This window comes from Diabrotica undecimpunctata, chromosome 3, assembly GCF_040954645.1.
Source record: "Diabrotica undecimpunctata isolate CICGRU chromosome 3, icDiaUnde3, whole genome shotgun sequence".
Taxonomy (NCBI): domain Eukaryota; kingdom Metazoa; phylum Arthropoda; class Insecta; order Coleoptera; family Chrysomelidae; genus Diabrotica; species Diabrotica undecimpunctata.
The window spans coordinates 130,855,854-130,880,357 of NC_092805.1; the positions used below are offsets into that span (position 1 = coordinate 130,855,854).

The following is a 24,504-nucleotide window of genomic DNA, read 5'->3' on the forward strand; positions in this document are numbered from 1 at the left end:
ATAACTACTCGACTAACAAGGAAATTAGACGAATACCAACCATATGAACAGGCAGGATTTAGAAAAGGCTATTCAACTTCCGATCACCTGTTAACCACAAAAATATTAATAGAAAAATGTAACGAATACAAGTTTCCAGTTTTCCTAGCATTTGTAGACTACGAAAAAGCTTTCGATACCATAGAACACACGGCCGTAATAAACGCAATGTAAAATTGTAGAATAGACAGCAGATATATTAACTTAATAAAAGAAACTATGAACCAAGCTACAGCTACATACTACCTAAATGAAAATGAACACACGAACCCCGTACCATTAAACAGGGGAGTCAAACAGGGAGATACTTTATCACCCAAACTGTTCACCTTAGTTTTGGAGGACGTTTTTAAAAACCTAAATTGGAAATATAAGGGAATAAACATCAATGGCCGCTACCTCAGTAATCTACGATTTTCAGATGACATAATCCTGATAGCTACTGACCTACAAGAAATGCAAACCATGCTTTTAGAACTACATACCGAATCTTCTAAAATAGGACTGAAAATGAATTTAAACAAAACAAAAGTCATGCACTCCGAAGACACCGTGACAATAATAAACGATAAAGTTATAGAAAAAGTTGAAGAATATATATACTTAGGACAAAAAATAATACTAAATAGGGAAATTCAAACTTGGGCAGCATTCGGTAAACTGAACTATATACTCAGAAATCAACAAATTCAATTACATCTTAGATCTAAAGTTTTTGATGCATGCATTATTCCGATATTAACTTATGCGGCACAAACATGGACAATCACAAAAAAGAATATGAATATACTTAGAGTCACTCAACACGCGATGGAAAGAGCAATGCTAGGTATATCACTTAAGGACAAGAAAACAAACACATGGATAAGACAGAAAACCAAAGTCACCGATGTGGTGCAAAAATCATTAAAGTTGAAATGGGAAAAGACCCAGAGGCAGACCTCCTATGAGATGGACAGATGATCTGAAAAGGACTGCCGGGAAAAATTGGCTACAAGTAGCGTACAATAAAAAACAATGGAAAGGAAGACTTGAAGAGGCTTATGTTCAGATGTGGACGTGAATGGCTAGACGAAGAAGAAGAAGAAGAATCGTTTGTGTGATTAATTATTATGCCAAGATAGTGGTAGTTTTCAACTTGTTCTAAAGCACTACCGTTAATTGTCAGGCTTTCGCTATTATTTTGGGTTTTTGATATTCTCATAAATTTGGTTTTCTTGGTGTTTATTGATAATCCATATTCTTCTCCTAACTCAACTATCTTGTTCATTAGCTTTTGGAGGTCTTGGAGGTTGTATAGTATATAAAACTAAAGCAATAATACAAGCAAGGAAACATTGAAACTTGCAAAATTTGACAACACACGGCGCAATTATTGAAGTGGTCAAACAGCTCACATACCTAAGCATACAGATCACACAGGAGGGCAGCGAGAAAAAGTAATGCTGAAAAGGATAATGCTTGTTATACTTCTCCCTGTCGTAGGTGTTTGGATCTAAAGACATTCATAGGGAAGTGAAGTTCAAAATATTATATAAAACGATCATACTATCAATAGCAACGTATGGCGCAAAAATATGGATCATGACAGAAAAGACAATAAACCTTATTATTACTTTTGAAAAAAAAAATTGTGAGGGATATTGGGACACATTTGCGACAATGGTTTGTAGAGAATTAGGTTTAATCACGAGATATACCAATATGACAAAGAACCGTATATAGCAAATTATTCAAATTTACAAATATCACGCTAAACAGGTCACTTCGTAAGAATGGATGATAACAGAACATCTATTAGAACATTAAGTGAAACTATGAAGGGACGTCGGCCAGTAGGAAGACCAAGGAAGAGGTGAATAGACGAAGTAAGAACCGATGATAAAAAGATATTCAGGGTAAATAACTGGAGGAGAGCAGTCTGCTTGAAGGCGGATGGTGAGAGATAGGTGTAGCGCCATTGGAGAAAGTTTTACTTATTTCCTATCCTTTTAAATTTTTCTAACCTTAACATATGGTATTCTTTTCATCTTTGAATCCCTTCCTGTAAGTGTTTCTATATTGCTTGAGGAGTTTTGTTGTTTCCTTTCTTCAAGGTGTGAATTTTATGATATTAAAATGTCAAAATTGAAAAAAATTGATTTAATGGATTTTAACAGCATGCTCCACGATATTAAGAATATATCGTACACATACATATAGCCTCAATTAATAAGAAACTTAAATTTTTAAGGAATTAAGATATTTTGTATAGTTAATTGACCTCTAACAATGACAAAATAGAAGGGTGTTACTAAATAGAGCGGTGCGTTTCTGAGATTGTGGTAAATTTGTTCACTTTTCGGTTTTTTTTTGGCTATAACTCACAATAAATTTACAAAATTTCTAAGGACCTAGTTATATATTAAACAAAGTAAGATTAAAAAATAATCCAAAGATATAATCCAAATACTTATTTTATTTTAAATTTTGGACTAAATTTTTTTCTGGGCATACTTAGGTATAGACATTGCTTAACAAAAAGCCTATATCATTTTTATTAAAATAATATTTATAGTAGACTTTTTTATTTCCACGGTTTTCTAGATTTTCGACCTTCAATATATTTATGTGTTTAGCTTCTGCCATGTGTCTTTCAAACTTTGATTTTTCGCTTTTAATACTTTTGTTTTAAAATTAACCAGTAATTTTTTATATATTTTTTACTGTATTGTGTTTCATGCTTTCTGGTTTTGCCTTTCCTATATTTTCTCTATGAACCTTACGTATCCATTATTTTGCTTTTGTAGTTTGGATATTATCTACTCAAGTTGTCAAGGTCCTTACTATCTCTATCCGTTTCTTGTCGCCTAAATTTATTTTCCTTTTACTCGTACCCAGCAGCCATTGAAATTAAACGAATTGAAAAGACTTTCTGGAGATCGCATAGTTAGGCCATGCTTTCTGAAAAAAATTTAAAGGGAGAGCATATCTAGAATTATGAGAAAATACATTTAATCCTATTTTGAGAAATATAATCAAAAATGATAACAGCTACTAGCTCAGAACATGATTTGTTTTTCCGGATTTTAACATGAACATGCGGCGATGTTTATTATTAAGATGTTTTACTAAATGTCCAGCAAGATCCCCGATTTTACTTCCCTGGACTTTTTTCAATGAGGTTATTTAAAAAGCAAAATTTATAATACCATTCCTGCTTCATTGGAAAAATTAATAAAATGAATAGTGTATAAATGCAGCCTAGTAATCCCTGATATGCTTTAAAATGATCGCCGTAATTTTAAATAGCTGCTTTATAATAATTGTATGGACGTTGGTGGATATCATTTTGAACATTTGATAAATAACTATAGCCGATTAATTAACTGTTTTAAAGTATAAATTTGTTTACGTTACATTTACTGAAGTTTTTTGTTAATGGTGCAAATTTCGTTTTAATGCAGTTGTGATGTGACGGGAAAAAAATTAAATTGACCCTAGCAAAACATATGCGTTACGTTTGGTTCTTAAGAGGCGTAACACTTTTAATGAAAATTTTTCATAAGAATAGAGCTTTTATGGAAAAAATCATCGACGTCTGAATTCTCGATCAAAATATCTTTTTAATGATGTCAGATATCCCGCACAGGGTATATTCCCCATTTAAAACTAAAGGTTTGTGGTACTGGAAAGGAGGAAATTTAAAAATGGCATATTTATATCCTCAAAAACTAAGTTCTCGAGAAGAACCGGGTTGAGAATTAAATTCTTTTTTTTTTTAATAAACATCGTACTGTTTTTCCAGTTTTACAGAATCTAATAAATTTTGCCAAATCTCAGGGTAAACTCTTTTTCAGACTCGAACCCTGTATATAAATAAAATCTCGATATAACTTTTAAATCATGAAAACATATTTTATTTTCCATCAAATTCCATCAGGTTGATAATATATAAAAGTAACCTTATGCTATACAACTTTGAAACGACTTACCTGAAGTTCAGGAAAACTTTCACGCACTATTAACGTCCAAAGATTGTACAAAACACACACTGTTAAAACTAGTAACCAATAAAAATAAAAGTTCGAATCGGGATTAACGACGGTTCTCGGTTGTTTTCGGTGTCTCCTTCGTCGACGTGGAGCTGAATGATTATCTGAAATAAACAACCAAAATTTAGTTTATATTTAATTAAATAAGAAACAACAAATGGTTTTACTTTTCATTCAATTACAAATGCAGTTAATTACAAATTTTCGTTCTTTGATAAACATGTAACAAGATATGATTAGGGAATAGAATATAAGAAATTTTAGCTCATTTATACTGTCTAGAGTGATGATTTTAATGAACCCTACTTTTGTTTAATCTTTAATATGAAGTTCCTTGAACATTTATACGAATAAAATTACCGCGGATATTGGCCTTAATCCAGCTTCCAGAGAAACTTAAAAATTAAAAATTAATTGCCATCCTATGATTCTACTACCCAATTCTAGCCCTAGCCCCCCTCAGCAAACCTCTTCATTCTTTATAGTCTGTAGCCATTCTCCTCCATGATTGATTGCCAAGCAAATATGGTCTTCTCATAAACATCACTTCCTTTTCCCATCACTTTTTAGGTCTTCCAATAGGTCTCTTCCCCTGCATTCTTGCATTTAACAGTTTTTTGGAAGCTTGTTTTCTTCCATCCTAAATATATGGCCTCTCCATTGAAGACGTTGTAGGCGGACATACAGAGATAAAGGTAGTTCTTTGAATATATTATGTATTTCATAATTGTATCTGATTAGCCCCCTGTTGTTTTTATTTATAGGGCCCAATATTCATCTCAGTACATTTCGTTCAAATATGTCTATGTGGTTTACAGATTTTTGAGTCAACACGCAAGTTTTACATCTATAACTCACTATCGGTCGGATTATGGTCTTTGCTGCATTCTTCTGCCAAGCTTTTCATCGTCAATGTTGTCCTATGTGATGTTGACTCCTAAATAAATAAAGCTTTCTACTTTTTCTAAGTTGTCAACTGACAGGTAGGGTCGTCTTGTTTTCCCGATCGACTTTGTACTAGAATTTTAGTCTTTTTTGTGTTACCTTGGTTCTGCTCATGATATTTATGTAATTTGCATACTATGCTGCCACTTAAACTGATTTATTGATAAGTGTGTTGGTTCTACTTTCTGATTTGTTTTTAACTACGTATTTCTGTGCTAAATTAAAATATGTTGCTGCCAGCTCATCATTCTGTTTTAATGCTTGTGTTATCTCAATGGGTATGTCATCTCAAGTTATGTCTGTATCTGAGCCACTGTGATCGCCATCGGCATTCCTATCAGCCTAACCAGTTTAAACGGTTTTAATTCACTTAATATTTTGTGTGTTCTGTTAATGGTTACCACTCACACTAAACACACTTAACCTGTTTCGTGTATGACGAAAATATAGACATCTATTTTATGTTTCCATATTTTGCCGAAGACCTGCTTAACCAGAAATATTTTGTCGATAAAGTAAATGCTTTAGAAGAAATATATGCTTTGAGTTCAAATTTGTGTAACTTTCATTTCCTACCATAAACATCATCAGTGGTACTACCCCTAGTTGAGCCTTTCCTCGTTTATTTTACCAGTAGTTTCTGTTACTAACGTAAAGGCATCGTTCACCGTTGAAAGTCTGTTACGCCAGTTTTCCTTACTTCTTAGTCCACACCATCCCTTCATCACAGTTTTGATCTACCCCTATTTCTATTTTTAAATGGTAGAGCTAATAGTGTTCTTCTAAATTGGTAGTTTTTTTCTAACTCAGTGACTTCTCTAAATACCATTTTTAAAGATTGTACCCATTATTTGTCTTAGTATTCTTTTTTTTCTAAGACTGGAAGACGATTTTCGTCTGTTGTGAAGATTGTTCATGTTTCTGAGCCATATTAAAAATGAAAAATATATTTTTGTTTAAAACATGTTAAACATATCCAAAAATTATCGTTATCATCTTTATTAGCCGTTTTGAGTCGACTGCTAAACATATGCCTCCCGTAACTAATTCCATTGCATCTTAAGTAGCTTAAATCAAGCTATGCTGGATGTGTTTAATGTCGTTCGATCACCTTGTTGGAGGACGTCCTAGATTATCTTCCTTATCGTCCTCGAAGATAAGCGTCGTATCTAGGTCTCTATTCCCAAATTTTCTTGGTCCGTCTTCCAACTCTGACTCTGGCAACTTGTTCTTTGCTCCCAGTTCAATTTTAGCATTGTAATTTTTTTAACTGCGACACCAGTTTTTTCTCTAACTATTTGATTTAAAACTCTGTCTCAGGGATATATTCAACATGGACCTCTTTATTGCTCTCCGTGCCACTTGTATCTTATTTATTACTTTTTTGATAATGTTTCCAAACACATGGGAATATTTGATGAAAAGACTTTCCTAGTTATGTTAGTCCTGCTCTCTTGTTTAACTGTGTTGTTCGATAGCCTCTCCTTATTTAATCTCGTGACCCAAATACTTATCATCAACTAGCCTCTAACGTCCACTGCTGAACATAGGCCTCTCGCATGCTTTTCCACTTATTCCGATTTTGCGCCATCTGAATCCAATTTGAAGTCACTCTTTTTATGTCATCTGTCCATCTCGTTAGGGGTCAACCTCTATTTCTGTTAGCTTGTCTATTTCTCTTGCTACATGACCTGCCCAGTTCCACTTTAGTGTTGTTATCCTTTCAATAACATCTGCTACTCCTGATCTTTTGCGTATAGTAGCATTGGGTGTTCTATCACATAGAGAAATCCCTAACATTATTCTCTTCATTGCCTTTTCTTCAACTTGTAGTTTACTCTTTGTTGTTCTTGTGAGTGTTAGGGTTTCTGCGCCGTAGGTCAGCACTTATAGATATACACTTGTTTAATTTGCGTTCAATTAGTTGAAATGTTTTTGGTAAGTACACGGTTGGTCATGCATTGTATTTTAGAAAAATTAATTTTAAGGCCAAGTCATGTACAAAAGCTCTCAAGGTCTTGAAGAAGTTTGTATGATCACGTATGATCTACTCAGTCTGCAATAAGGACAATGTCGTTTGCAAACATCAAGTTGTTTGATGACTCCTACATGTTCCCAATTAATTGTTTTTCATAGAACATTGTAATGAAGCGGCGAATAGTTTAGAGAAAATGGTAACAATAATAATAATAATTTTAATATAAATAACATTTAAACAAATAATAAACATTTTAAAAAATACATAAAGTTATATAATGGATACAATTGCTTCATTTTAATTATAAGGAGTGGGACTTTAAAGCTTTTATCCTTTAAGTGGAAAACGTACCGCAGTGTACATTGTATATTTTCTTAACATATATTTTACATGTTGCATAAGAATGGTAAAACATGATTAAATAATCAAATAAATTAAAAAAACTACAAGAAGAAAAAAGCAGGCGTGTACAAATTGTAAAAAATAAAACGGATATTGCGTAAAGGAAAAAGTTATGAATTATATGAATTTCTAAGTAATAAGATACTTGCTTTACCTCCTTCGCTGCCGGTGTCCTCTACAGTTTCTTGCGTCTCTGGTATCTGCCTAGTGGAAAAGCGTTGTAAAAATGAATCTTCTCTTTTTAAAGGTGGTTTCTGTAACAAAAACCCTAAATTAACTAAAGTTGCGTAAAACTAATAAGTTAAAGATGATAAATATAAAAATAACAAATGTTTTGCTTTAAAATCGGTTAACTAACAACTTTTTTTCGCACAACTAACAGAATTTGAAAATAAATGGCAAATAAGACAACAAAAAGTGCATATCATATATTTTAGTTTTGAGTTTCTTAAACCGTACATATTGTTATGGATCAGTTTATCAATCAGAAATAGAATAAAGAGTTTTTTTTATTATTTTAATATACCGCGGGCATATAAGTTAAAATACAACCCTGTACTTATTTGTAATAGTTAGAATAAGAGAAGACATTGTTCCGTGACGGAACAGTTTTTCCTTGAAAGACTGAGTGAATAGTGAAAGGACAATGGAACCCGTATAATTTTATAGATTTAAGAATAAACTTGTAATTGTATTTTGCGGTGGGAATTTTTCGAAAGTAAATAAGAATTAGATTTAGATATGAGATAACAAGAATTTGGAAACTTATTTCTGTTGAAAAAGGCAAAATTGTTAATGGTTTCTGAAAAATAATTTGAGTGAAAGTAGTTTATTTGTTTTAAATATTATGTTGGAAATTTTCTAAATCGAAAAAAGTGGGAAAGATGAATGCTTATGATTGGTTAAAAAGGAATTATGGGGAATGAGAGAGTTGAGAAGGTTGTCTGGGGAGATTGAAAAGTTTTTTATTATGTTACCGGCTGATCAGAAGAGAAGACGTGTTTTCGTGTAGTCAATCTGAGTACCAGTGTTTTCGTGTGTTAGTAAAAAAGGTGGAAGCTGAGAGCAGATCAAAATCGAGAAGAATAATACCTCTTTTGAGTTCTGCATAGTCCACGAGACATAATTGAGAAAGAAAGGAGAATTTGTGAATAAAGAGTACCGGTCAAAAGAGGCTTGAGCTTGTGTTTTCGGAGGAGTAGTTTGCTGGTATGCGGTTTGGATCGATGCTGAGAACGGGAAAGATTTGATGGTAGCCGGACATAATCAATCAAGGAAGGAACTGTGGTTTGATCGAGAGGAGACATCATTGGTGTAAAAAAAAATAAAGGTCAGCCAAATAATTTGAATGAAAGAAAACTTTAAGATATTCTAAAGATAAAATCAAATATAAGCATACGAACTAAGATTCCAAGTTTCAAAGAGTTATTTTTTTTGTAAATAAATTATAATTTATATGGTCAATTTTTTTGTAGATATTATTATAAAACAGATCAATAGATAGTTTGTAATTAAAATTAAATTTAGAGTATAGGAGTTTGTTGGGAAAGATAATTGCCCACAAAAGTTATTTATTAATATTCATCGTATTGCTTATTGAAAATAAATAATAATTTGTGTGCATATTTATGTTGTTTTAATGTTAGTTCCGTTTCCTGTTCTATCCCGATTATGAGCAACTAGGAGATACTGAACCCCCTAGAAGAGATATATAAAGTAAACTGATTAAAGTAAAATTAAGAAGGCACCCTGAGAATTTTTAATAGTAATTGATTTGTATGACTTTGCATAAATTATTGAATTAATGATTTAAATAATTGGATTAATTAAATTAGTGTTAATTAATAATAAAACATCATAAAGCAGATCACAACAACAGGTGTTGTTGTGATCTGCTTTATCATAAGCAGATCACATAACATAATCGGGATAGAACAGGAAACGGAACTAACATTAAAACAACATAAATATGCACACAAATTATTATTTATTTTCAATAAGCAATACGATGAATATTAATAAATAACTTTTGTGGGCAATTATCTTTCCCAACAAACTCCTATACTCTAAATTTAATTTTAATTACAAACTATCTATTGATCTGTTTTATAATATTATCTACAAAAAAATTGACCATATAAATTATAATTTATTTACAAAAAAAATAACTCTTTGAAACTTGGAATCTTAGTTCGTATGCTTATATTTGATTTTATCTTTAGAATATCTTAAAGTTTTCTTTCATTCAAATTATTTGGCTGACCTTTATTTTTTTTACACCAATGATGTCTCCTCTCGATCAAACCACAGTTCCTTCCTTGATTGATTATGTCCGGCTACCATCAAATCTTTCCCGTTCTCAGCATCGATCCAAACCGCATACCAGCAAACTACTCCTCCGAAAACACAAGCTCAAGCCTCTTTTGACCGGTACTCTTTATTCACAAATTCTCCTTTCTTTCTCAATTATGTCTCGTGGACTATACAGAACTCAAAAGAGGTATTATTCTTCTCGATTTTGATCTGCTCTCAGCTTCCACCTTTTTTACTAACACACGAAAACACTGGTACTCAGATTGACTACACGAAAACACGTCTTCTCTTCTGGTCTGCCGGTAACATAATAAAAAACTTTTCAATCTCCCGAGACAACCTTCTCAACTTTCTCATTCCTCATCATTCCTTTTTAACCAATCATAAGCATTCATCTTTCCCACTTTTTTCGATTTAGAAAATTTCCAACATAATATTTAAAACAAATAAACTACTTTCACTCAAATTACTTTTCAGAAACCATTAACAATTTTGCCTTTTTCAACAGAAATAAGTTTCCAAATTCTTGTTATCTCATATCTAAATCTAATTCTTATTTACTTTCGAAAAATGCCCACCGCAAAATACAATTACAAGTTTATTTTTAAATCTATAAAATTATACGGGTTCCATTGTCCTTTCACTATTCACTCAGTCTTTCAAGGAAAAACTGTTCCATCACGGAACAATGTCTTCTCTTATTCTAACTATTACAAATAAGTACATTGTTGTATTTTAACTTATATGCCCGCGGTATATTAAAATAATAAAAAAAACTCTTTATTCTATTTCTGATTGATAAACTGATCCATAACAATATATATATATATATATATATATATATATATATATATATATATATATATATATATATATATATATATATATATAATATAAAATTATTATTTCTTGGGTTTAGGTTCAATAAAGTATATATTACATGTGGAACTAGATTTTATTTTCCATAGCAATCAACGTTTCGGCAGAAAACCCTTGCCTTTGTCAAGATTCTAAAATGTACATGTATAAGAACAGTACATGACAAATAAAAGTTGATATCTAATATCTCATGGTTTACTGTCATTAGTATATAATTATTTTTATATGAGCGTATCATTGGTGTTTTAGAAAAAGGTAAAGTGGAGATATGTTATGACTTTAAGAGCTTTTTATGGTTATATGTATTATTATTTAATTCATATTGAAATATATTTTATTTAGGTTTTGTGTATCATTTTTGTGATTTATTGCGTTGGTATTTCTTTTTATTTTTATTGATTCGTATATCTCCCTCTTCTTTTTGTTTTGTTCTGTTTTTAAAATTTTGGTGTAAGTATGGCAAAAATTTTTGCATAAGTTTTCTTTCCTGTTATGTGTTTAATTTTGTGTGAGACGTGTTTTTTCCAAAAGTCTTTTTTGCTTTGTTTAATTACATACTTAGATTTGGCTCTCAGTTTTTTTAAGGTAATTAAATTTGCTTTAGTACTGTCTCTGCGGTATTTGTTTAATGCTGCCTTATTTTGTTGTATGGCCAGAGATCATCTTTTATTCCATCAAGGTGTTGTTTTACGAGACGAATACATTGCTATTAGTCCAATATTTGCTTCAGCAGCGGAGATTATACAGTTAATGAAAGCGTCAATATTTTCATTTGCATTTCATTTCATTTGCATTTCAGTAAATAATCGAAAGCCATCCCAGTTGGCATTAGAAATGTTTCATTTTTTAAAGGAGTCGAAATGTTTTGCAGTGTTTTCAGGTATTAAAATAGGAAAATGATTACTGTCATAAAAATAGTCAACCATTTTCCATGTGAGGTTAGAATATAATTATTTTTGGTTGGCCCAAACTTAAATCTATTGAGGAGAATGTACCAGTAGCAATATTAAAATAAGTGTTGGAATGATTATTCATCATACAAGTATCGGTAATCTACAGATAGATAAACTATCATTTGGAGGAATATAAATACTACAAGCTGAAATTTTATTTGGACACCAAATGTTAACGGCGATAGCTTCTAGGTTTGTGCAAATGGGAAGATGTGTGGAGTAGAGATCATTGGATACGAATATGGATGTTCCACCGCTAACTCTAAGATAGTCAGTTCTCAAGAAATGATATCCTACAAAACCATTTACAAGTCTGTTGTGGTCAGATTTGAAATACGTTTCTTTTAAACATAATATGTCGGCAGTAGTATCAAGGATTAACTTTGGAAGGTGTTCAAGTCTAGGGTAAAACCCATCACAATTCCATTAAATTAGATTAAAGTTTATTAAAAAAATTTTTTTGGGAATGTTGAGAGGTATCTGAGAGATATTCCTCATCCGGAGGTTCCAGTGATGACAGGGAATTTATGTTTACTGTGTCTGCTGTGTCCGACTGAAAATCTTGTTTAAGTTTTTTTGATTTCTTATAAATCTGTATTTTAGTGAACTATCTGTTAGAAAAAGATAAACATTATACATGTCAGAGAGTAATGATTTGATGTCATGTGTAAACTGTTGGGCTTCAGATAATAGATTGCTACTACCGTAACTATTTTCAAAAGAACTAATGCAATTGTCTACAGAAGTGAAAAAAGAGAGTGATAACTTACTAAAACAGTCTTTTATTGCTTCTTTTAAGGCATCCGTGATTTTGGAACTATTAGACGAATATTTTTTTTACTTCTTCCTAACTTGTTTCATTGGTTTTCTGTTTGTATCTTAATAAGGAGGAGGCATTGCAGATGAAATTTCTTCTCGTGTTTCTGACACGTTGATTACGTTGGAATCTACTGAATTTGAAAAGGCTTTCTTTATTCCAGGGACAAGTGGAGATGGTATTTCTTCAGATGTTGATGGATTCTCTGTAGAAATTGAAGGGACATTTGTATTTTTGCAATTGCTAGCTACATGTCCAGATTGTTTGCATAAAAAACAAAGCATTTTATCGGTAGACAAAGATATGCGATGAACATTACCTTCAAATAGAATGACCAATGAAGTTTGGATCTCGTAGTTATCATTCGGTGGGACTATGTAGACCTGTCTACGGAAGGAAAGAAAATGGTTATATTCGTCATCTGGAATTCCTGCCCTTAGGAACGAGATGGGTAAAGCAATCTGTAGGCCATTATCTTTGAGTGCTGACTCGATAAGCTCATGTGAAATAGATGGACATATAATTGATAAAACTAGACGTTTAGCTGGTGTAACTATTCTTCTAATACTTTGGTCTACGTCTCCTACGCGAACAACAGGATTATTTGTAAGTAATAGGTCTACACATTCTATAATGTTTAGGTAAATGCACATCCGGTTGTTCGAGATTCCGGAAGCAAAGCTGATGTTTTTTGGCCCAATAATATTTCCAATTGATTTGACGTAGTCAAATAATTTAAGATTGTTATCAGTTATATGAAACACTATAGCCTGCTCTTTTTTTGGGTACGTAGTTTTAGGTATAGATCTGGCAGCAGCAACATATGAAACTGGAGGGCTGTTACTTTCAGTTGTTTTACTGTTATTTGCAGTTGGAGAACTTATATTCGATTTCATCTCGCCCCTATAGTCAGAAGCGATAATGGCTTGATCGCTAATATTTATGGGTTATGTTTGCTGTAGACAAATTTAAATACGGCATGCCGTAAAACTGGTTGCCTATATGAACAAGGAAGTTAGCGACTATTCTAATATGCTAGTATCACAGAACAATATTTATTACAATTGACAGAACTAGTGTCTTTGTTGGTTATGTTTTCAAGATAATATAAAGTAAATTAACTAATGTACAACTCACTTTGTGTAAGTTATAACATCATTTCACAATTCACTGTGTTCCATCAACTATATCGTTCAAATTTTAGATATAAAAGTTTTGTTTATATCCGAAAATATTGACAAAATTTCGGCACTTCACACACAGAACTTAACTCGTTCAGTTCCCCCATAATTTTATTTAAATGTTTTTAAATATGTTTTTGCAAATAAACGTTTTTTAAAACAATTTTTGAAGAGTCTTTGCCATTATTTGTAGGAGTCAGATGAGTCGTTCATTCCATTTTCTAAACACCATCACAACTAACCTCAATTAGTGTAATCTACAAAATAACTTTTATTCTGTAATTTGTACTAATTTTGTTTATTGTAGCACCCTGATGATGCAAATAAAGATTTGGGAAAGCTTGGTATATTAAAAAGAGTACTTCTTTGTCCTGTCTTCTGCTGCATACCCAAATAGTTTTGTTTGTAGTCTAACTGATCACAGCGTTGATTACAAGCGTTCATCGTTCATATATACATACATATATATATATATATATATATATATATATATATATATATATATATATATATATATATATATATATATACATATATAATGCACGTAATCGTCTCTTGAAATACTTACATGTTAAGAGAAGCTATAAGCTTATATATTTCACTTAAAATTTTATCAGGACCTGTCGCTTTACCATTTTTTGATGATCGTAGGGCTTGTATTACTTCAGAGCGTGTTATTAAGGGATCTGTCGTAGTTAGAAATATCCGGAAGTGAACTAATTCTATCGTCTTCGAATAGGTTCGTTATGTAATTTTCCCATTTTTAAATATGTCTTCTCCTTTAAATATTACTTTAACATATTTATCATGTAGCAGTTCAGTTTTCCTCTTATTGAAGATAATAGCTACCAGCCGCTACTTCTTTTAACTTATTTATACATGTTAAACGTGTCGTATCTATTTTCGAGTTTTTCAATTTCATGTTTTTTCACTGTTTGGCTAGATGTTGACCCTTTGCTTCTCGTATTTTACTTCGAATTTCTTATTGTATATTTTTATAAAGTTTTTTGTTGTTGCTAGTCGCCGTTGTTCCATTAAACTTAATATGTTTTCTGTCATCCAAGCCCTCTTTTTTGCTTTGTGTTGCCTTTTAAATTGCTTTCACAAATATTTTACCAAAAAAATCATTTTTTTAACTTTCTCGTTTTGTAGTTGGGTTATATCAATATTTTTGGGAGACTTCTTTTTGATCACCTTTTTTTAATTTTAATTGGGAGAAGTTTTGAGGGTCCCAATTTCAGCACGTGGATAAATTTGAGCTGATTTAATGCAGGTTCTGAATCGATTTTTTAGCAGAATGAAGTTTATTTAGTTTCTAATGATTTTATTCTCTAATTCTGCATTTGATTTAGAGGTGTAGAGTCTTCTCAGTAGTAATTTGAAGGGAGTATTCAATATAACGGAATCGTATTTTAGGCAGAAATAGACAAAAGGATCTCCACGTCCATTTCTGTTTTCCAAGTCATAATCCCCCACAATATTCAAACAGCGCCCTTTTCCGACTTTGGTTAAAATTTCCAAGGTCTATAGTGTTTTCTGCAGCTTTAACAAAATCTACAGCATCAGTAAGATCTTTGTAAAATGCTTCTTAATTATCTAATGATTGGGTTCCTTGTAGAAAACATTAAAAAATTTTACTAGACGATTTATGCCTTCTGCATCAGACATTCTTGGTGTTTTTTATAAAAAAAATATTACTTTGATTTTAACGAAGCTTAATTTTTTTGTAGCTCAAATATCTCACATAAATTCTAATCTACAAAAAATCACCGGCCAAAAATCGTTCCAACGATTTTCGACTTCTGCATGACACCAAATAATTTACACAGTTCACCCTTAATCGCTTTATTTGTGGTAGGTTTAAAAACAACTCACTAAATACTCTGTGACGGTGATAAATTTTGCATACAGCATACAACGCAAAAACAGCGGATTACGAAATCCCGAGATTTTAAGTGATACGGATAAGCTTGATACATAAAATCCTCATTTTTATTCTTTGATGGCCGCACAAGGGAAGCACGTCACTTAACTAAAACTCGACACGACAAAATACAAAGAAAAAATCATAAATCAAGTAGAAAACATCTACGATGTCTCCTTGATTGGCCTATCCGTCGGTTATCTCAGAAATTTTCATGGAAAGAACAGCTAGCAGTGGCGCACCAAGCTTTTTAAATTTTAAGATTCCATTTAGATTCTTCGGATTTTTTTTTATTTTAAATATTTTTTCTTCTAAAAACAGTTGACGCTTAATTCTTCCATTTATTAAATAATTTCTTAAATCTTTGTTCTTTAATTTCAATTTCCAATATCCCATCATTTCATTTCAATCTCCCCTATTCAAACCTCATAGTTAGCTTAAGCATATACATACAGTCCATCTAATTTACAAACCGTTGCACGTCATCGGCGTCATAGCCCGTGACGTCACATGATACCAACACGAAATATTTAGGCAGTAGGTGTGTTCTTTTTAGAATCACTTTGCCGAGTACACTGGCATTACAACCACTAGACATATTTTATTATATACGCGTAGAACTAATATTTAAAGATTTCTAATAATGTTAACTTAAAGAAATAGACAAGAATATGTTTCATTTAATTTGTATAAATGCATTATAATGCGTTTTTATGAAGAACATTTGTTCGGAACACACTGTAACTGTAATCGAACGAAGGTAAAATTTTGGCATAAATTGGTAACACTTATTTGACAGTTGCGGTGTTGACACTTTTTGTACTTTATTATTTTAAATTTTAAAGTGAATACCTCTTGTTTTATATTTTTACCTATTTAATAAAATCTGTTCTTTTTAGAACAAAATTAGTGTGTTTTATTTCAAAAATGTTACGTAAGAAGTAGTCGTTGTAAAGAGTATAATAATAATTATGTGACCTTTTTGATTTAAAATGGATTCAGGATTTTTTTATACTTTGGCAACTATGTCAACTTCGATATCTGTCAATGATAATGACGTGCAACGGTTTGTAAATTAGATGGACTGTATATAGAGAGTACGTAAAAGTTGGAATATATTCGTTAACCGCTTGATTTAGCCATTGGCAAAAAAACTCAGACAGACCTATTTTATTTTTCAGTTGCGCATTTTGTGCTGAACTGACATTTTTAGTGGCGTCATCACTGTTTAGTGGCGTTCGAGTTATGGCGTCATTATCATTTTTTTTTTAAATGTTTAAATGACCTCATTTTCTTTTTTGTACGAATGTTACGTAATAAAAACATGTCTTTATTTATTAAGACTAATTTGCATTAATTCGACTTCAAAATAATAGTTAGCTGTCAAACAATACCTCTGTTTTAAAAAAATTATCGACATAAGCCCATAAATTATCGCCCTTTTAAGCGAAATGCAACGCACACGCATTTTTATGATAGGTTATGGAGATGGGATCCGTACACAAGCTGAGGTTTGCAACTTATTTAACAATAAATATCCCGATAGACCTATTACACAATCAACGTTGAGCAAAGTCGAAGCAAAATTTAAAAATTTTGGCAATGTCGGTAATAAATATATGAAAGGCTGTCCAGGCCTTACGCAAGATCAACAATTGAATGTAATATTATCAGTGCAAGAAAATCCTTATAAACCTACTTGTCACACTGCATAAAAGCAATTGATATGTTAAACGTTTGTTCAAAAGTCTCTAAAAGAGAATAAATGGCACCCATATAAAGTGCAAGTGATTCATGAACTCCTCGATCGCTGACAAGAATTTTGTGAATTAATGATGGATCGATGTAATGATGATGCGATATGCGAGAAATGTGTTTTCTTTGTTGAGACCACCCTACAGTACATTACAGTACATTCTCCTTAACACGTACAGTAAATAGGCCGAACTGTAGGTACTGGACACAAGAGAATCCTTACGGGAAGGTAGAAGGACACACTCAGTGTCCACAGACAGTTAACGTGTGGGTAGGAATACTTGGTTATAAAATTGTGGGCCAATTTTTATTGACGGTTAATTGAACGGTGACAGTACTTTGATTTATTTCAACTTCGAATAATGCTCGCACTTGCGGCTCCATACCCAAATCATCAAAATTTTCAGCTTCCGGACAATTCACTATGGTACCAGCAAGATGAAGCACCACCGCATTACGCACGTGTTCGTAAATACCTAAGTAATATTTTTAATAATATATGAATTGGCAGATGGGGTAATAGAAAGGCCAGTTATATCTCCCGATCTGTCCTTTTTCTTCTTAACATACCATACACCAAAGTGCGTAGGCGACTATCTCATTACTAGAATTCTGTTCTTGGCGGCGTGACAGAGCTCGCCTGTATTGTGTATTCCTGTCCATTCTTTAATATTTCTTAACCAGGATAATTGTTTGCGGCCGGCTCCTCTCCTACCTTCGATCTTTCCTTGTAGGATTAACTGTGGTATTTCATATTTTGCTCCTCTCAATATGTGCCCAAGGTAACCAATCTTGCGTTTTTTAATTAAATTAAAGAGTTCTCTTTCCACGCCGGCTCTCTTAAGGACATCATCGTTTTGAACTCTATCCACCCAAGGTATGCGCATCATTCTTCTTAATGACCACATTTCAAATGCTTCAAGTTTGTTGATAGATGTTTTTTTCAGAGTCCACGTTTCCATGCCATAAAGCAAGATGGACCATATGTAGCACTTGACCATTCTGTAGCGTATTTCGAAATTTAGGTTTTGATTATATAGGAGCGGACTGAATTTCACAAAAGCTTGTCTTGCCATTTGTATTCGGGTTTTTATCTCTTGTTGTGGATCCGATTGGTCATTGATTGTGGTGCCAAGGTATTTAAAAGTTTTCACGCGTTTTATGCGATCGTCACCTATGCATATTATCGGGTTTTCTGGAGGGTTTCTGCTAATGACCAAATATTTCGTTTCCAAAATGTTGATTTTGAGGCCATATTTTTTACCTATGCTATTCACCCTATCAAGTAATAACTGTTGATCTTGATATTTTCAACATATAAATTAAAAAGCATCGGAGAGAGTATGCAGCCTTGGCGGACACCTTTCTGTCACACCGATCTGTCCACACTAGATTTTTTCATGGCGATACCTTAGGTCTAAATTTACGGTAACAGACCTAATAGTATTAATGTACTTAAAAAGAGAATTAGGACCGAAATTAATTTAATTAATGTTGATACCCTTCGGCATCATCTTGCATATTGTCAAGAGGCCCATTTAAGCATTTAATTTAATAGTTTGTAGGTTTCTATAGCCCTGTTTATATATAAATTACGTTTTGATATGAGTAAAATATCTTTTATTTCTTAAATATACGGTTATGTGACGTAAGCGACATAAGCAAAAATATGAGATTTGTATACAGAAAGATGCGTTCTTTTCGATAATAGTGTCAAAATAAGGTATTATTATTTAAAAAATATGATAATGACGTCATGACTCAAACAGTGATGACGTCATTAAAAATATAAGTTCAGCAGAAAACGGGCAGCTGAAAAATCAAATCGAGATGTTAAAGCTTTTTTACCCAATGGCTAAATCAAGCGTTTACCGAATTTATTCCAACCTTTACGTGGTCATAAAAGTCCATGACCAACTAGCGTTAAAGATTATTTGCCTGTTGGTAATTGTGACTTCTGTTATTTTCAGAAATGTCAGTTTTGCTTTAATAGTAGTGGGAATCCTTTTTAATATTTTTCAACACTTTAAAAGGACATATATTAGTTCCGAAATTAATTTATATTGTTTAAATCTCTCTTGAGTGAGTACATATTAATTCATTCAGGTTTGTCGTTGATAACTTTTATACATCTTTCTTATATAAAGTTTCTAAAACTACTTTTTTATGGCATGGTTAAGTTAAACTATGTTTTTATTAGATTAAGCCACAATTATTGGTTGTGATTGTGATGAAAATCACATTTTTATTTTAACTAATATCGACTCAGGAAATCTTCCATTTTGAGGGCTACTTAAAAAAGCAGCATATACCAACAATAGCCGATTACTAGGAGGTCAATCACATCATCTACAAGTTAACACACAACACATAATGCAACACACAATACACACATAAATAAATCAATTTTTTTTTTGTTTAATTACGTTACACAGATACAACTACGATATAATTTTTTACACAAACATACAAATTGGAACACACAAAAACAGTAAAAATTTGATATTTGATGCATAAACACCACCCTCAAAAGTGTGTTGTAGCCACTATGGGCGGTTGGCCTACAAGAGATAGGTCAATCATGTCACAATCTTTAAAATGACACAACCAATTAAATCTTCGGTTATACACATTTTAATATAATTTGTACAAAAAACCTTTTTTGAGTACGATTTCCGGAGCGGAAGTTGAAACGTCAAATATTAGTTCATTAAAAATATGATTTTCATCACAATCATAACCAATAATTGTGGCTTAAATCCATTAAAACATAATTTAGTCTTTCTTATAATTTCCTATTTTTGATTTGTTTTATACATAACCTCCAAGCCACGTTACTTTTCAATGTTATTAATTTATTTTGATAATAATTATATTCATGTAATTATTGCGTCTGATCTTTTCTTTCAAAAGGAAATTTTGTTTTTCTATAATTTTATAGTAACGAAATGTTTGAAATTTAGGCTGTTGCTAACAAAAGACTTCTTGTTTTAGTGTTTTAGCCATATTTCAAATTATTCTTTTCCCCCTATTTGAGAGAGTTTTTCCAAAATATGTGGTACCACAGGGAATAAAAGTGCAATAACAACATGGCCGCCACTATGGATAACTCTATGTCTACCTTAAAGTACTTTATCTTACATTTAGACTACATCCAAACAAGTATCTACATTTATCTACAACCACACTACGTTCAACTATAACAAGTTATATTTCAAATAAGTACATGAAACCAACTATAAATTTTGCCATACACCTTGCATAAGTTTTATTTTCACAGTTTATACAGCCAAACCCATTTTACCAATCGGCTGAAGAAGTATCGGACGATCGCCCAAAAGATGGAGTGATAACCTTCCATAGAGGTATTAGTCCCCCAATGAACAAGCAGAATTGCTTATAAAGAGGAAGAAGAAGAAGAAAAAACTTATTATTCATATATGCGTTTAAGACAAGACATACCTACACTTGAGAGACAAGGGCTAGTCGAAGCTCAAAATAATTGGCTCTCAACGTAAGTTGGAGTTATACGTTACACATTGGCGCCTGTCATTTTTGACGGATAGCTATATTGTTACACATTGGCTCCCGACATCCTAATGGGTAGTTTTATTGTTACACAATAATATATGTGTACACGACCATAATATAGAAGGGGAACTCAGTAATTCAATGAACAACTAATTGATAGGTAAACAAATAAAAGAAGACATTTAGAAACATCAAGGAGACTACATAGAAAAATTGATACAGGAACAAAAACAGATGCAACTTTCATTATAAGGCAGCTGATGGAAACCTACAGGAATAAAGAAACAAACGCTTATTTGCTATTCATTGATCTTGATAAAGCATGCGGTAGAGTTTCTCGGCAGATTCTGTGGTGAGCTCCCAATAAGAAAGCAGTTCCCGATAAATATGTGACGATTATGGGAGGCATGTATGAGGGTTCGGCATGCCAGCGTATATTTGCTTCATTGATCTGACGAAGACGTTTGACAGGGTCCGCCTGGGAGACATTCTAAATATATTAATAGAAAATAAAACGCCGACCAACATAACAAAGATAGTCCATAACCTAAATAACAACAATGTAACCAAAGTTAGAGCAGGAGACCAATTCACTGAAAATATTCTAACACCGGGAGGAATTAGACAAGGCGACAGTTTAAGCCCCTTCTTGTTTAATCTACTTAAGGGCAAAATTATAAACAAAGTAACATCTCTCAATCTCGGATACAGAATGAGCAACAAAAGAATTGGTATGGTGTGTTATGCAGATGATGCAGCAATTATTGCCGAATCAGAAGATGATTTTCAGAGACAGCTCGCTTTTTCAGTTCTTTCAAATAAGCCGCCAACTAAATATGACCATTTCTACCAACAAAACTAAATGTATGACAATAGCAAAAGATCCGCTCAGATGTACGTTAGTGGTTGAAAACAACCCCATAGGACAGGTGATGCAATTCAGATATCATAAATATATCAAGCAGACACGACCCAGTAAAGGACCTAAGGAGTCAGATCAACAAAGCATCCGCATTGTCGGGACGTCTGCGGGAAATAGTCTGGTCAAATCCGTATATGCGCACAGTTAGTAAAATTAGAATCTACAAGACTTGCATACGACCGATCATGACATATGGCATAGAAGTGCGCGAAGATACCAACAAAACGAAACAGATGCTAAGGGTTGCCGAAATGAAAACCCTAAGAAAAATAGTGGGCAAAACAAGAAGAGACAGGGTGAGAAATACAAACGTTAGAGAGCAGTGCAAAAGTCAAGATATTGTAAGATGGGGAAGCCAGCGTAAAAGGATATGGTACAGTCATGTAAGATGAATGGATGAGAATAGACTCCCAAAAATTGCCATAGAAAACAACCCGCCTAGTTCAAGACCTCCCGGAAGACCACCTAAAAGATGGAGGGATAGTTGGCAATCTACCTCTCAAGAAATTAACCATAGGCAGCTTCAGAATTAAACAGATCGAAAGATCACCAAGAAGTAGAAGAAGAACAAGAATATGTATGAGGGAATATCAACTAGTGTTAGGATAGGTGTAAGAGAGACTGATAAATTTCATATAAAAATAGGATTGCACCAAGCCTCAATTTCTTATTTACTTGCATTATTATTGGACCACATAACAGCGGGTAGTAAGTTCTTGAGGAAATTATTTAAGACTTAGGTGGACAAAAACAGAGTATTTGAAATTTTAATAATAATAGATGGATTGGATAAAAAAGCCTTTTATCTAACTAAACCTTCACTGTCATGATCCATTAAATTTTTTCCATTGTAGGAATATTACAGCGCACATGACAGACATCCTATATACAATAATTATTAGTATTGTAGGTCCAGTTACCATTTATCAATTTTCAAATAAAATTATTCAGTACTTCCTGAATTACAGACTCTTAAAAACAGGAGTCCAAAGAACACCTGGGTGGAGACGCTTAGGCAGGACATGTCGGTAATTGGATTAGTAAAGGGATTGATATTGATATGACTCAAGGTACAAACAGTTGTAATTAGAGACAGCAGAATCGTGTTCCCATGTCAACCCAGCAAGTGGATAAAGACAAAGAGAATTATGACAATGATAAAAGATAAGGACCGGAAAAGTAAAGAAAAATATATTAAACATTTTCAAATTAATTTTGATCAGATACGCGATTTATACCAAATAATAATTCCTGTTTTTAAAAATAAATAGAACTTGGTGCAACGACTATGACCAGAAAATACATAAATCAAAGCGAACGTTGTGAGAAAATGCTTCGCATGGCAATAGCTGTACGAAAAATATCACCACAGTTATATTTTTAAAGAATGAAAATTCTTAATTCTAAAAACAGTAAAAACGCCTTTATTAATACTTTTTTTAACTATATGTTTTAGTCAACAGTGGATAGTAGTTGATAATAAAATAAATAAAATAAAAAATATAGGTTATTTATCGGCATATAGCATTTATAATCTACATGATAGATAAAAATTTATTATTTTTAGAAATATTTGATGTATTACGATTTTTAAATTAAATTATAATTCATTAACTTGTATTCGTCCACTGCTGGATATAGGTCTCCGTCAGCTCTATCCATCGGCATAATCTCATTATGTAGAGGAATGCTGTCGACTCATCCTTAAAACTATTTATGCTCTTTGTTTGTACAAGATAATGACCCGTTTCATATTCTGCTTATCTGTAAACTCTGAAATCGTACGTACGTAGCCGGAAAGTCTGTCTAAAGAATGTAGTCGATTATTGATTTTTGCTAGAGTGTAGACTTAGTCCATGTATATGTGTAAATGTCTTTATGTTTGTAAAATCTATTCTATACACCTAATCAATATTGCTGCCATATTTATATGTTCCTATCTCCATTGATATTTACATCCCTTTCTCCATATGGTCCGACCACGGCGTCATTGGTTTTAGATCCTGTCTGCCCATTATAGTCTACTGACATAAAAATTTCCTTTCTATTCCTGATATCAAAGATTTACTTTTTTTTTCGCCGTGTCGTCTTAAGTGCCACACTTGTTTTCGTTGGATGATGCATATACCACTGTTAATACTAATTCATAACCTTTTATTATGAGTTTAACTTTTATTACGCTTATGCTTTTGTACTTATAATTTGTGTAGTTACACAGTAGTGTATATAAACTTACATGTATTGACAGCCCAAAAACTTACATCGCTCAAATTGGTAAAACCTCTAAAAAACGTATAGCAGAACACAAAAGCGCTCTTAATAATAGAAAAATAACATAAACGTACGTATCTTAATCATTCTTTTAATGACCAATTTCAAATTCTCTACATTTTTAAACTAAAGATCTTAAGATATTTTTGTGACAAAATTTTACACGACATAACCATTTCAACAATCTAAGTGGTTATACACTGTTTTTCAAAAAAAATTATTTATCAATAATTTTTGAAAACGATTTCCGAAGTCAAAACGTTAAATAATAATTATGAAATCTAATTGTCATTGCAATACTATCTAAATAAGAAGATATGTCACAAGAAAACAGATTTAGAACCTTATTAACCCGGCATCCGACACGTGGGGTGTGAGAAACCCCAGAGTTCAGAGAATAACCGTTATAAGTTCAATTTTCACTCCAAACTCCAACAGCGCTTCAGTAGCTTTCGAACAGATATTTGTTTACAATCTGATGCAGTCAGTCGGCAACTAGATATACTGTAAGTGGTGTCGCTTTCAAGTTGTCTGGTGTTTGTCACACCTCAAGTGTCGGC

The 24,504-nt window shown here is 32.4% G+C and overlaps 1 protein-coding gene across 1 annotated transcript in view; it reads right to left on the minus strand.

The window, feature by feature from the left end:
* Cngl (Cyclic nucleotide-gated ion channel-like) overlaps positions 1–24,504 on the minus strand; it is a 591,998-nt gene that overhangs the window by 175,322 nt on the left and 392,172 nt on the right. The window contains exons 4-5 of the mRNA XM_072526928.1: positions 7,553–7,652; positions 4,014–4,177 (exon numbers count right to left, since the gene is read on the minus strand). Of these exons, the coding sequence (XP_072383029.1) occupies positions 4,014–4,177; positions 7,553–7,652 (264 nt within the window). The remainder of the gene's footprint in view (positions 1–4,013; positions 4,178–7,552; positions 7,653–24,504) is intronic.